This window comes from Strix aluco, chromosome 3 (assembly GCF_031877795.1).
Source record: "Strix aluco isolate bStrAlu1 chromosome 3, bStrAlu1.hap1, whole genome shotgun sequence".
NCBI classification, from domain to species: domain Eukaryota; kingdom Metazoa; phylum Chordata; class Aves; order Strigiformes; family Strigidae; genus Strix; species Strix aluco.
In genome coordinates, this window is record NC_133933.1 from 16,185,798 (window position 1) to 16,199,767 (window position 13,970).

A 13,970-nucleotide genomic window follows, 5' to 3' on the forward strand; every position below is an offset into this window, starting at 1 on the left:
GGCCGAGGACAAAGGGGTTAAGGGGGTGCGCGGCCGCGGCCCGGTGCTCGCCCCGCAGCGGCTGCACCTGTCGGGTACCGGCGGGACCGGCACCGCTGTTGCCCCCTCGCACCCCCGGGAGCGGGCGCCGAGTCCCTCCCCGCCCGGACCCGGCAAAGGCCGCTCGGGGCAGCGCCGGGCGCAGCCTCGTCCTCTCGGCGGGTCCGTCCGATGCCGCTTTTATATCGTGGCGGGGCCTGCGGGGACATGGGGAGTGGGGGTGTCCGCCGCCGGTCAGCCGCTTCGCCTCGCACCGGGCGCGTAACGTTTCGGACGAAAACCTGGGAGCCGCGCCGCGCAGCCGGGGGGGCGGGCGGGCGGGGGAGCTGTGGCCCCTAGTCCCCGCAGCAGCGGCCCGGGCGGAGAGCGCCCCGCGTAACAGGTTACCGTCGGGTGGGCCTCCCGGCCGCGCTCCCGTCCCCGCTCGGCCGCGGCGCCCCTCGACAGCGCGGGGTTCATTTCCCCACAGAGGTGGCGGGCAGGCGCCGTCTTTATTCCTCCCCGCTCGATCAGACCCTTCGCGTGGCACCGGATGGCGGACAAAACCCACCCGCCGCCCCGGCGGGCCGCCCCGGCTCCCTCCCGACGGCGGGGCCCTCCCGGCGGGCAGCCTCCCCTCCGCCGGCTCCCGCCACAAAAGCGACTTCCTCCTCCTCCTCCCACGCCTAGTTTCCTTCTCCCCGCGCCCCCGGTGCCGCCCGCCCGCCCAGTGCCGGACTGTCTTCGGGGACCGGGGGCCGGTGCTGACGCTGCCGAGGCTTCAAGCAACGGAGGGGACGGCTCCGCGCGCGGGGCGCGGAGCTGCCGCCCGCCCTCGTCTCCCGGTCCCGGTCCCGGCACCGGCGGGGCCGGCAGCGCCCGCCCCGGGGCGGCACACAAAGGCGCGCGTGCCGGGCCGGGCGGCGGCGCGGGGCGCGGAGCGTGCCGGGGGGCGGGGCCGGGCGTGTGCCGCCGCCGCCGGGGGGCCGCGCGCGCGGGCGGGCGGGCGGGGGCTCAGGTGCACCCGCTCCGCCCGCCGCCGCCGCCCGCCGCGGCGCCGCTGATTGGCCCGTCCCGCCGCCGCCGGCCCGAACAATGGCCCCGGCCCGCTTAAAGGCGGCGGCGGCCGCGCCGCGGCAGAGCGAGCAGCGTGTGCCGCGGCCGCCGCCGGCGCGGAGGCGGCGCGAAGATGCCCCGGGGCTTCCTGGTGAAGCGCAGCCGGCGGCCCACGCCCGTCTCCTACCGGGCGCGCTGCTGCCGCGAGGCCGCCGGCCCGCCGCTCCCCGCCGGCGGCAGCGCCCCGCCGCCCGCCTGCCCCGCCGCGCCGCCGCCGCCCCCGCCGCGGGACTCGCCGCCGGTGCCGGTGCCGTTCGGGACGCCCGATGCCGCCGTGCAGGCGCTGTACAGCCCGACGCGGCCCGTCAGCAGGGACAAGTACCTGGAGCGCGGCTTCAGCCTGGGCTCGCCCGTCTCGGCCGAGTCCTTCCCCGCCCCGGCCGTGCCCGGCACCATGGACCCGCTCCTCTTCGCCCCGGCCGAGCTCAAGCTCTGGGCCGCCGCCGGCCACCCCGCCGAGCCGCCCGCCGCCCACCCGGCCGGCGCCGGTCCCGGCGGAGCCCCCGCGCCGCCCGCCCCGGCCGCGCCGCCCGCCTCGGGCCGTCCGCCGCCCGCCAAGCGCCCGCCGGGCGCCGCCGAGCCGGCCGGCAGAAGGCCCCGTCGGGCAAGAAGGCGAAGGCGATCCGCAAGCTGACCTTCGAGGACGAGGTGACCACGTCGCCCGTGCTGGGGCTGCGCATCAAGGAGGGCCCGGTGGAGGCGCCGGCCAAGGCGCGGGGGGGCTGCGCCCGGCCGCTGGGCGAGTTCATCTGCCAGCTCTGCAAGGAGGAGTACGGGGACCCCTTCGCGCTGGCGCAGCACCGCTGCTCCCGCATCGTGCGGGTGGAGTACCGCTGCCCCGAGTGCGACAAGGTCTTCTCCTGCCCCGCCAACCTCGCCTCCCACCGCCGCTGGCACAAGCCGCGCCCGCCCGCCGCCAAGGGCGGCCCCGAGACGGGCAGGGCGCCGCCGGAGGAGCCGCCGAAGGAAGCGGCCGGCGGTAGCGGCGGCAGCGGCAGCGAGCGGGACACGCCGAGCCCCGGCGGCGCCTCGGAGGCGGGCTCCGAGGAGGGGCTCTTCGAGTGCCCCCGTTGCGCCAAGCGGTTCCGCCGGCAGGCCTACCTGCGCAAGCACCTGCTGGGCCACCCGGCCCCGGCCCCGGGAGCCGCCCCGGCCCCCCCCGCCGCCGCCGCCGCCGCCGCCCCGGAGCCCGCCGCCGAGGAGCCGCCCGCCCCGCCGCCCGCCGAGTGCCGCCTCTGCCCCGTCTGCGGGGAGACCTTCCCCAGCAAGAGCAGCCAGGAGCGGCACCTCCGCCTCCTCCACGCCGCCCAGGTCTTCCCCTGCAAGTACTGCCCGGCCACCTTCTACAGCTCGCCCGGCCTCACCCGGCACATCAACAAGTGCCACCCCTCCGAGAACCGGCAGGTCATCCTGCTCCAGGTGCCGCTGCGCCCCGCCTGCTAGAGCCGCCCGTGCCTTCCCGGGGCCCGGCCCCGCTCCCGCTCCCCGGCCCGGCGCGGCCCGCGGCCCGCGCTTTGGACTCGCCACACGATTAGCTTTAATATGGCTTGTGAACTGCTGGAATCTGGCTTTACATTTACCTTTCCGGGGTCTTATTTTGGTTTTGTTTTTCTCTCCGTTCGTTTCGGTTTTTATAAATGTGAACAGATCAAACCACTTGAGGAGAAATGAGAATTTCCTTTAGGTTAGCCACAAATGCCTTGACTCTGCTGTTGATGGTCTTCAGAAAATGCTGTAGAAACTGCCTTAACTGTGACACGCCAACTTTCTGGTTTTGTTCGTTTTGCCCTTACTAAGGTAGCTCATGAGTTGACTATCTGTATATGTTGGTTTGAGTAATTATGTTATTTATTCGTTATTTATTTATATTAATTATGAAGATTGATATTATTTGATTGCAGATACTCTAATGCGCTTTTTTTGTCTCCCCTGCCTGCCATTTCACTGTGCGTTTAGAAGATCTTTTTTTTCTAAAGGGATCTGCTAAAAAGGTTTTAACTTTTATACCTAGAATAACACACGATCTTAACCATTTTATCCTGTGCAACTGACAGCTCTTACTTTTAGATGCAATCTCTTTTTCTACACACATTATTTTCTTAACTGTTAGCTATTTATAGAGTGCTTCGATAGAACTGTTTCAACTGTATAATTATTTACTATTCAAATAAAATATTTTCAAATTCAAGCGTGCCCCTGCTGCCTCCTGCTTCTCCCTGTCAGGCTGGCCCTGGGGGGCTCGGGGGGGGGGACCTGGGGGCTGGGGCCAGGCTCTGGGCTTCAGCTGGCAGGGTGCCCCGCTGGGCACCAGCCTGCTCTGCACCTTTGGATGTGATTAATTAAAAAGGAATTAAAGTGGGGAGAAGAGCAGGGCAAGGTGCGTGTCTGCTCTGGGGGAAGGCTGCCGGGGGCGCTGCCCCACGCCGTGGGCATGGGCTGGAGCCGGAGCCCTGCTCTGTGCCTTCCCTGCAGGGTGTTGCAGGGAAAACAAGTAGGGGGAGCGCCTTTGAAGGGAAAGTGGAAATCTTGGAGAAATCCTTGCCTGTGAGAGGATGTGCTGCTGGATGGGGTGGCTTTCCCTCGTGCTCCGCACTCTGAGCGGGGGTTAAGGTGCTCCATAGAGAAGTCGCGTCCTGTTTTCGCTGTGAACTGTGGAGGCTGGTGTGAGGAAGGTGAAGCTTTTACGTTCCTCATTTCAAGGTTCGAGCCTGATCCTGTCTGGCCCCCCTCTGCCCTGTGGTGGGATTTCTGCAGTATCCTTCAGTAGCGACAGGTTTTTGGCAAGCCAGGTGCACTAGGACTCCCCTCCAGAAAGGGGGAAGACGCCAATGCATGAAAAAACTCGTGGGACAGGGGGAAAACGGTGCAAAACGCCCTGGTTCACCCGGGGGGGGGGGGGGGGGGGGGGGGATAGCTGTGTCCCTCGGCTTGCGTCTGTATGTGGGAATTGCACAGGTTTGATCAAAAGCAGTTTCTTAATTTTTTTAGTGAAAATTGTTATAATATCAGTGTAAGTGAGGAAGAGGTATGCAGGGTCAGTGAAACCCCTCTCAGGTGTCGCAGCACAGCTGTACCATCTCTCCCTTTGCCATCAGGAGAAGCCCCGGAGCCAACCTCACGGCCGCAGATCTGCTTGGCAACCCCAAATGCATGTACCTTGTCCTGTAATGGTGTGTTAAGGGCCGAGTCTGGGCTAAGAGGTCTCGGTGTGGGTGTTCTGGCACACTCCCTCTTGGGGACGATAATGCCTTTGAGACTCGCTCACTGGAAGAGGTTTCCAACACAGTTTCCTGCCGTGTTCACCCACCTAAAGGCCCTTTGAGACACGGCTGCTTCGCCGTGGGTAAGGCAGGTGACCTTCTGGAGCTTCCCGCAGAGAAGCTTCCCATGAAATACCTGAATCCTTTTTTGATATAGAAAAGCTGCTAGAAAAAGAAAATCTTTCTAGAGAAAGATTTTTTTGCTTCTTCTTGTTCAGTCAGCTAAAAAGCACCAGAGCCAGTATGCTGCTGCTGCCTCGATTCCTAGGAAACCCACTTGGTTATACCAGGACTGATTTCGGGTCTAGGCAAAGCTGTGGTTTTGGCTGTAAATTGATACCACTGAGCAAGAGAACATGGCCTTAACAGCCTGAGAGATACCAGCAGCAAAACATGCTTGGCGAGAAGTGTGGTTTTGCTTTTCCTGGTTTCCCTGGCCTCGGAAAGCCCCAGCTCCCGGGCTGTCACAAGCCGGTGTGTCGCAGCTGTCTGTGGGCCCGGCAAGCCAGTCTGCGCTCGCACAAAGCAGGAGCTCCCAGAGGGGAGTTTGCCAATGCACGTGGCGGTCCTTGGGCCGCTGGACACCGTTCCCAGACCGATGCCCAGCACATCCTTCAGTGAGGCCCATCCACACCCTCACAGCAGCGCCCTGGCTGAAATCTTTGCTCTCAGCCTGTGGCACCAACCAGCCATGAAACAACTGCTTCATGTCGGTATCGATTTCCCAGTAGTCAAGTAAATTCATGCCTGTCCCGGTAGGAGTCAGATAACATCTGATGGGGTCAGGAGAATTTCCCAGGTTTGTAGGGGACTGTCAGGGTAGCCATCAGCACCCACGCTTTTGCATCTTGTGCTGTCAGGAACACACATTGCAGTGGAAAGTGAGATTAGCGGAGGCTCGTATTTTGGGGAGATGAATCTGGAGTACTTTGGAAACTGGGCTCTGTTCACAAACACCCTGTGAAACAGGGGGATCGTTTTTGGCGTCACTGGGCTACAGCAGCTTTGGCAGAGTGAGCTGCTGGGCCGCTCGGCCGGCATCCCTCCTCTCCTTGGCTCTGGGAATGCAGGTGTTGCCGTTTTGGTGCCATGCTCTCGCCATCCGGCAGCTCAGGCCGGCCAGCGCTGTGCAAACAAAGCCTCCTGCTGTCAGCTAACAAATCAATTTGCTGATGACTCTCAGTGCATCCAGCAGGAACAGGTTTGGGCACCACAACTGGCGCGCAGGTACAGAGGCCGCTCGCTCTCTGTGCACATGGGCCGAGATGTTTGCAAAGTGCTGGAGCCTTCCTCCTCTCTGAGCACACAAAGAGCTGAACACATGGTTGTTTGCAAACTGAAAGGAACCAGGGAGATTAATGACAGGAACCTTCAGGGTCCTGAAAAATGCAGCTCGCACACCATCACCAAACCATAGACGCAGAGCTGAGCGAGAAGCTGGGAAGAGCTTTCCCGGCTGGCGCTGTCGCCGCCGGCGCTGCTGCTAGCAGAGGAATGGTCTCAGTGAGGTCTCAGTGATGCCACTTCTCGAGTGTAATTTTTTAGCAATTTTTTGGTATCAGCAACGTGGGCACTAGGTGCATCCATCGGCCGTCTTGCTTGGAGGACTCCTGGGGAGACACCACTGGGCACAGCCAGAGTTTCTGGGGGCTGGCTCTGGGTGCGGCCGTGCAGCAGCCTGGCCTCGCCAAGCCTCTTCTGGGCTGTCTCCTGGGAGATGTCCCAGGGGCCGGGGCAAGCCCAGAAGTGGGCTGGGGATGGGGCTTTGCTTGGGATTTCAGACCTTTTCCATACACCAACCTGTTTAAAAAGCCTGTGTTGCTTTTTTAATGAGCTGGCAGGTGGGAAAACAACTCATGGAGCTGCAAGCGTTTCTGCCCATCCACCCCAGCGGGGTGATGTGGGGTGCTGCAGGGTGAAGTGGGGTGCTGTGAAGTGCTGTGGGATGCCGGTGTCGACACACCTCCTGTCCCATTGCCTGCCTGCGAGGGTGCTGGGTGCTGGCAGGGCTGCTGCAGCTGCATGGTGGAGCAAGTTCCTTGGGGCACCCAGTCACCTCCCCTTGGTGAAGGCCCAGGGTGCCTGGGCTGCCTGCATTTTGCATGTGGCGTTCGAACATCTCAAATCCTGCCACGCAGATAAAAAGCCTCATTACGGCTTTAAATAGTTTTAATTAAATTTCATTTACAATATGCATAACAAAGGTCTGCCTCGCGGAAACATTGGATATGTTAATCAGCAAGACGGACACGCCAAGCGTGGCCTTCCATTTTGCAGGGCTGTCCTACAGATAAAGGCATCAGGGCAGGACACTGGCAGCCTTTTTTTTAAAAAAAAAAGTCTTCTTTAATCTCAGCGCATGGCTGAAAAGATATGTAGTGTCTAAGCAAAGGCACAAACATCCTGGTAATATTCTGACCCCAGCTTCTGATTTTGTCATTGTCATCAGTACAGGCAGGGAGAGACTGAAAAGGGGCAGAGACGGGCGCTGCGGCCGCGGCGGGGTGGTGGCACGGCTGCGGAGAGGTGGCCCTGCACCAGCAGAGGGAAGCCGGCACTCTTCAGAATACGGTAACTTGGACATTATTTTTAACAGTTCTCTGCCAGCTCCAGTTAAATCACCTGTTACCTTTGGAAAAGAATCACTATTTTAAAATGATAATAAAGCCCCCATGCAGCTTTGAAGGGGAGGAAGCATAAAGCTCAGCTGGTTCCGTTCCTTGTCTCCTGTGCTCCACGTGCCTGAGGACCGCGGTCGTTTTAGTCAAACTTAATTTTTTAAACCTTATCTCATGTGATGGGGAAGCTGATTCATAGAAGGTGTTTTAAAGCAGAGCAAAGGCTCTGCCTGAGCTGCTCTGGGCTCTGGAGAGGGCAAGGCCCAGGCTCCTGACGGGCCTTGGGCGACTGCAGGAGCTGGGGGTGGGAACAGACACTGGTCGGCTTCGGCTCAGAGAGGGGGCTGTTACTTCTCAGAATAAGGAACCAGGTTATCATTTTATTTGCTAATTTTACAGTTTTTCATATGTAAATCACATGTACTGCAATAACAGTTCAAAGATAAAAATGGAGGAGAACACCATAGAGCTGCATGGGGTGCTGGCCCAGGACGTTTGGTTTTAGTTACGTGTGCGTGCACACTTGCACACGGAATCTAGAATTTATTATGCATAATAGATTATAATTCTACCTAAACTAAATATAAAAATTATGTTCCTTTTACATCAGTGTTTTTTATATAGATTATCTATATAAGTGTACTTCATAATATGTAGTACAGCGTGCAATATATTGCACATAATATATATCAATGTAATATTATTATATAATACAAGATATCATATATAATATAGAACATATATAATATATACTATGATATCACAGTATAAATTGTGACATAATATATAGATTAGAAATTCCATATTGTGTATTATATAATGCATATTGTAATATATTATATACAGTACATAATATATAGGCATTATAGGTCATCATTGATACATTATCAATATTCACGTACTGAAATAATATTGTCTTAGAGAATTTTTTATTAGCTTTGCAGCCATAATTTGTATATTACAGAGTCTGCATTATATAAGGCACTGTTGTGTGTGTACATGTATACATACATATATAGGTATATGCATAGGTCCACATATGTATGCGTACATAACATATATATATAGAGTATATGTGCATGTTATGCATAATCTCTAATCTACAGTATTATATACTGTCTTGTACATAGTGCATTGAATAGTCTATGATGTATATATATTATGCAATATATAGTATGTATTGTATTGTAGATTCATTATATAATCTATTATGTATTCATACATTGCTGAGATTATTTGTATAACTATAATTTTCTTATATAAATTTTCAAATAAAAGTATACTACATATATAATACATACTATATTGTAGTTTATATAGTAATGTTGTAGTCTATATAGTAATGTGTACATATATCTAAGTTATGTTTGTGTGCATATGTATATATACATATATAATATCTGTAATATATACTACATATGGGTATATATACACATATGTTGTATATATGTAACCTACAATCCATATTTTGATAAAAATAATAAAAATATAATTAATATTAATATTATTGGCAAATATTAATGTATTAATAATATACAATATATAGTGCATATATAGTATCCTATACTGTATATTATATAATGTATATCACTTGATATACATGATATAATACATAGATTATAGATTATGTATATCATGCTTATTATAATGTACTATATACAGATTATATCCATGTATATTTAATACCTATAATATATATCTAATATATATGTATAGATATACATAATATAAAATAGTATATATATAATTAGATATACTATAGCATATAATAAATATGATATACATGATATATAATGGTTATATAATTATACAATCTAGAACATACTAATAGACATAGCAACAAGATAATACATATAAACCCGTTAAACATTCTTATGTATAAGTATAAATTTATTTCACTTTAATTTTGAATGTGTGCCTGTCTGTGGCCATTTCCTGCTCACTGCCGGTGGCTGGTGGGGCTGATGGCGCTGGGGGTGACTCTCCCCCACGCCGTGCCCGGCCGCACCAGGTCCGCACGCCCCATGTCCTACCTGCACCCACCCACGTCTGCTCAGTGGCGGGGGGGCCACTCCGCGTGACCCCTCGGTTTGAGGTGCGGGAGCGGGGCGGGGTGGGGGGGGAGAGGGGGGGCTGGGCACAAGGAACCTGGTTTGGGGAGCGGCCTGTGGAGGGGTTGGGACTGGGCTGGGGGCGCTGGGGGTCGGTCACCCCGGCGCTGCCTCAGCCCGGTGCCTATCTGCTGACGGGGGGGGCGTGTGGGGTACACATATTGGCATGAACACTCGTCCCCTGGATGCACAGCTCAAATAATGATGCAAATTAAATTGGACAGTACAATTAATGCCCTGGAAATTATCTGGCTTTCTCCAGTGCGACGCAGCCGCTGCAGGCCAGTGCCAGGCACCCCCTGGCCATGGAGCCGTCAGCCAGGGCTGCAGGGTGGGGAACATGGCGGGGAGGGTGCAGCCACCCCACCTCTCACGATTCCCGAACCCTTGGCCGGGGAAACAGCTGGTTCCCGGTGGGTCACGAAGCGCCACACGAGAGGCCAGTGCTGGGCCTGGGACAAGGCTCCTGCTTAGGAAAGCTGGGCGGAAGCTGGGTTCCCAACGCCTGGTGAGTGTGTAAATCAGATTCAGGGCTTTACCTGGAGTCTTCTGGGTTAATTCTCTGTTTCTGACTAAAGCACCTGAAAGCAATTTAAGAGCAAACTTTGCAGCTTTTTTCAGCAAAGGAACAAACATTTCCAAGCCTCTTTTCCCACTGGCAAATAATCCCCTCGCATTCCCACTGGCATTAATGTGTAATAAACACCCCAACATAATTATGACCGAGAGCACAGAGCCCCTTCATTTTTTTAGTGTCTCCACAGAGTAGAAACTCACCATTAGAAACAAACTGGTTGTAATGCTCACGCAAGTGGCTCAGCACTACAGCGCTATGTGCAGCTTATGAAGAGAATCAGAGGGTCATCAAGGTTGGAAAAGACCTTGAAGATCATCCAGTCCAACCATTAACCTCACACTGACAGTTCCCAACTACACCATATCCCTCAGCGCTGGGTCAACCCAGCTCTTAAACATCTCCAGGGATGGGGACTCCACCACCTCCCTGGGCAGCCCATTCCAACGCCCAACAACCCCTTCTGGAAAGAAATACTTCCTAATATCCAGTCTAAACCTTCCCTGGTGCAATTTGAGGCCATTCCCTCTTGTCCTATCACTCATTACTTGGTTAAAGAGACTCATCCCCAGCTCTCTGCACCCTCCTTTCAGGTAGCTGTAGAGGGCAATGAGGTCTCCCCTCAGCCTCCTCTTCTCCAGACTAAACCCCCCCAGTTCCCTCAGCTGCTCCTCCTACGACATGTGCCCCAGACCCTGCACCAGCTTCGTTGCCCTTCTTTGGAAGCCCTGTCCTCCTGCATTTCTTGCAGTGAATAGTATATAAATAACATTTTCTGGGGTTTTATAATGGTCTGTAATTATTATTAGCAAACTGCTCAAGTCCCTTCAGCGGCGGCCGCAGCGAATGCCGGTGTTGTGTGGGCTCTGGGGCTCCCACTTGGGAGCGCTGGACCAGGAGTAGCTTGGCAGCATTCAGCCCAACAAACCCATTCAGGCTTTCCCTTCTAACCTGCAGTCGGTGGCCCCGTGCCCTGCGGAGGCTGAGGCTGTCCCGGGGAGGTACCACCCCCACCCCTGGGGGCAGCTGGGAGCTGGCGGGTTGCAAACAGCATTGCTGAGGTTCTGCCCCCCCACCCCCCAAATGAAGAATAAGGCAAATGCGAGGTGTGAATTTGTAGGGCACCCTTGTTTCCATCATGGTGTGGCATTAAGGCCAGGCGGAACTTCGCGAGCCTGGGGCCAGCCTTGCTGGTTCCGCCATCCTGGGCAGCTGCGGGGAGGCAAACCCTGTGCCGGTGGCACCGCGTTGCCGCGTCACTGACGCCGCTGTAACAGAACCATCCCCACGGCACCTGAGCTGGGCCCACGAGGCCACGCCACGTGTAACAGCCTGACCCTCGCCCTGGGGTACCACGGACGCTGTGCCCACCGCGCAGGTATGCACCTTCTTACTACTCTTTCAAGAATTTTGTTGTGCGCTAAGGTTTATTAGGTTTGTAAGGGGTAACAGAACACCTTTGTTATCCAGTTCATAGTACAAAACCACAGCTGAAGTTTTACAAATTAATATTTTTAGCTTTTTGACATCAGGAAAATACTATTTTCATCGGTGTTTTAATTCTTCCCTGAATTAGAGATGCATATTGCTCTAACGAGAAAAGTCTCCTTTTATTCAGAAGAATGCCTTTGAAATTATTTCAGACCATTTACTGGCTAAGAACAAGACAGCTTCACCTATCCAGTCCTGAAAATAAAATAAATTAAAATACACATTTTATTTTCTAATTTCCTTTTACCAACACACAATCAGTAGAAAGCAAAACCAAGACGTGAGGCAGAAAATCAAACCGGCGGTCAAACCCCCTCACAACCGAGGCTCCTTCCGGGCAGGAGGGCTGGTGACCCACGTCCCAGCGTGCTGGCCAGGCTCCCGCTTGGTGCCACCAGCTCCAGCATCTGCCCTGGGCAGCTGGGGTGCCTGGCAGCACCTCGGGGCGAAGAACCCGTGACACAGAGCCCACAGTAAAGCGTGGAGCTACCTCAGTGTTACTGGCAATATTTATAAAATACTGTCGCATATTTACAGGGAGGTCACAGGGCTGGACACCGACGTGCAGACAGACGTTCACGTTAACACCAAAGAAGTGCAAAAAAAATAGTGGCTCAATGGTGCATTTTGCTTCACCAGAACCCAAATTCCCTTCACTTAAACCACGTCACATTAAGTTCAGAGGGGTGCATTTGAATGCCAAGTAGCAAAACAAACAAAACCAGAACAAAAAGCAACAACGTGCCCAGACCCAGGGAGGGATAGGAGGCCTGGAGGGGGCTGACACAACATTTGCAGACACCGATGTTCAAAACATCAAAAAAAGAAAGTTAACACAGTATTATTCACTTTCCCGTCATCTCCTCTCCTCACGCTGGCGCGCAGGAGAGCTGGGGCGGCTGAGGCCAAGCGGGGTGCCCAGCCCTGGCCCCGGCCGCTGGCAGGTCCCGCCGCAGTCACTGGGCGCAGCGCGCAGTGTGTCACCAGTCCCGTCACGGTGGAGCATCAACGGATTTCTGCCTTCAGCCTGGCCTTCCTCGCTCACGCCCAGTGGTTGCAGGGTGTCTCTCACATTTCTTTTGTTTTTATAATACAGGTTTTTTTAGCTATAAAAAGTTATCAACCCTAGAAACCTATAATACACGTAGACTGAAATACATTTCCTATTGAAAATACAAGATTTGCTTACTACAGAAAGTGCCAGGAGGACACTGCATGTCCTCAGAAGCCTTCAGGTTTATTTTATTCTAACTAGAGATGCATCAGGTTGCAGAGTGTTGCCCCGATGTTGTGGCGAGGTGAGGTGGTTACCCAAGAGGCGTACTGCTTGATTCTTCAAACGGTGGTGAGGAGGCACTGTGCCAAATGTGCAGCACTTGCTCTTCAAAAAGGAACTCGGTTACTTTTATTTTTCTAGTGAGTAACGGACAGTACGCAGCCATTATGTGCACTGTTGCAAACCACACAGCAATCCCAAAGCCAAAGCCAGTGCTGAGAAAGAGGGTTTCTGTCTAAAATAAATTCAAAGATGCGAAGGTACGTGGCTGAACCCAGCGGGTGCAGCAGCTGCTAACCAATACCTCACGCCTGCACTGGCTGCGGCTGCCCCAGCAATTGCAGCTCTGCCGTGGGCAACACTGGGTGGGCACTGAGGGGAGGTGCTGGGTCCTCTGCTCTGCTGTGCTGCAGCTGCGTGACCGAGTGGCGGCTGGCGCACCTTCGGCCTCAGGGTTTCACGCAATAGGTAGTGACGTATGGCCTAGAACAAGCTACACTGTGGTCAGTTTTGGTGCAGGTGCTGCCACTCCGTGAAACTGGCAGTACCCTCCTGAACTGCAGGTCGGTGACCTCTCTGAGGACTGCTAATGCTTAGCTACATGCACAAAACTGGTGCTGGATGGCCACGGACAGCAGAAGGGGAGCAGAGGTTGACACAACCAACTCCATCATCGACCCGCGCTCCAGAGGAGGGGAACATTCATTATGTGGCTAGTCCTATGAAAACCTCTATTTAGACAAAATTCTCTAGTACACGATTAAGTGTTGACTGGAATGACTAAAAGCAATGCTCTAAAGTTACATTAAATAACTGGTTTCAGTACTGATTCATGTCCTCTTGCTGCGGCACCAGGTGCTGGGGGAGAAGCGCATGCTGCCGTCAGCCCGGTGCCACACCAGCAGGAAGAGCTCCCACCACCTTCAGCCTCCTTGTGACGAAACGACCGAGTGAAACGCGTGATGATAATGCAGATGGTGTCTGATCATCGGGCACGTCTGAATACAACAGCTGCAATTCCACTGAGCAAACCCCTTGCCCATCCCCTTCAACACATGCTCACCCAAAATTGCAAGTTCTAGAGAGGCAGTAAATAATTTATCTATTTTAGGGTCTCTTGGGTTCCCTCGGCCGGAGTTCTGCTCCTGCAGCACCTCAGTTGGAAGACTTGCTGAGAGCACTGGCAGAGCGGCGAAGCTTCCCAGAGACTCTGCTCTTCGAGGCACGTGGCAATGTGGGCGAGGTCTGGTCTAGCTCTATTCCTATGGCGACAGTAAGGTCAGCGCTTGCACTTGTGGTGAGGCAGCCTGGAAAACAGAACAGGCAGAGAAAAAATAACGTCAGGAAAAGAAACAATCTGCCTGTCCTTGCATCAGAACAACTGCTGGGCAAAACAGCCCCTCTCCACCTCCTCTTCCAAATTAATCTTGGGTATCACTCAGGTGGACATTCATAGCAGACATTTGGCCCTGGCAGGTGAGGAACCACCATACTGTGCTTTCCTGG

At 54.2% G+C, this 13,970-nt stretch overlaps 3 protein-coding genes across 12 annotated transcripts in view; 2 read left to right on the forward strand and 1 right to left on the reverse strand.

Annotated features, from left to right (window-relative positions):
- Window positions 1-7,095, forward strand: part of CFAP61 (cilia and flagella associated protein 61) — a 119,439-nt gene extending 112,344 nt beyond the window's left edge. The window contains exon 27 of the mRNA XM_074817528.1: window positions 6,844-7,095. Coding sequence (XP_074673629.1) covers window positions 6,844-6,863 — 20 coding nt within the window. The 3' untranslated portion in view covers window positions 6,864-7,095. The remainder of the gene's footprint in view (window positions 1-6,843) is intronic.
- INSM1 (INSM transcriptional repressor 1) lies at window positions 1,114-3,322 on the forward strand. Its single transcript, XM_074817530.1, is given in 3 exon segments — window positions 1,114-1,163; window positions 1,165-1,715; window positions 1,718-3,322. Coding segments are annotated over 3 exon segments (1,461 nt in total). The 3' UTR covers window positions 2,578-3,322.
- A 4,010-nt stretch (window positions 7,096-11,105) lies between the features above and the next one.
- RALGAPA2 (Ral GTPase activating protein catalytic subunit alpha 2) overlaps window positions 11,106-13,970 on the reverse strand; it is a 135,713-nt gene continuing 132,848 nt past the window's right edge. For 7 of the 10 annotated variants that reach the window (XR_012622389.1, XM_074817532.1, XM_074817534.1 and 4 more), the window contains one exon: window positions 11,106-13,771. Coding sequence is in view for 5 of the 10 variants with exons in the window: in XM_074817532.1 (XP_074673633.1) it covers window positions 13,620-13,771 (152 nt within the window). In the remaining 5 variants the exon portion in view is untranslated. The remainder of the gene's footprint in view (window positions 13,772-13,970) is intronic. The other 3 variants (XR_012622392.1, XR_012622391.1, XR_012622390.1) reach the window with 1 other exon arrangement.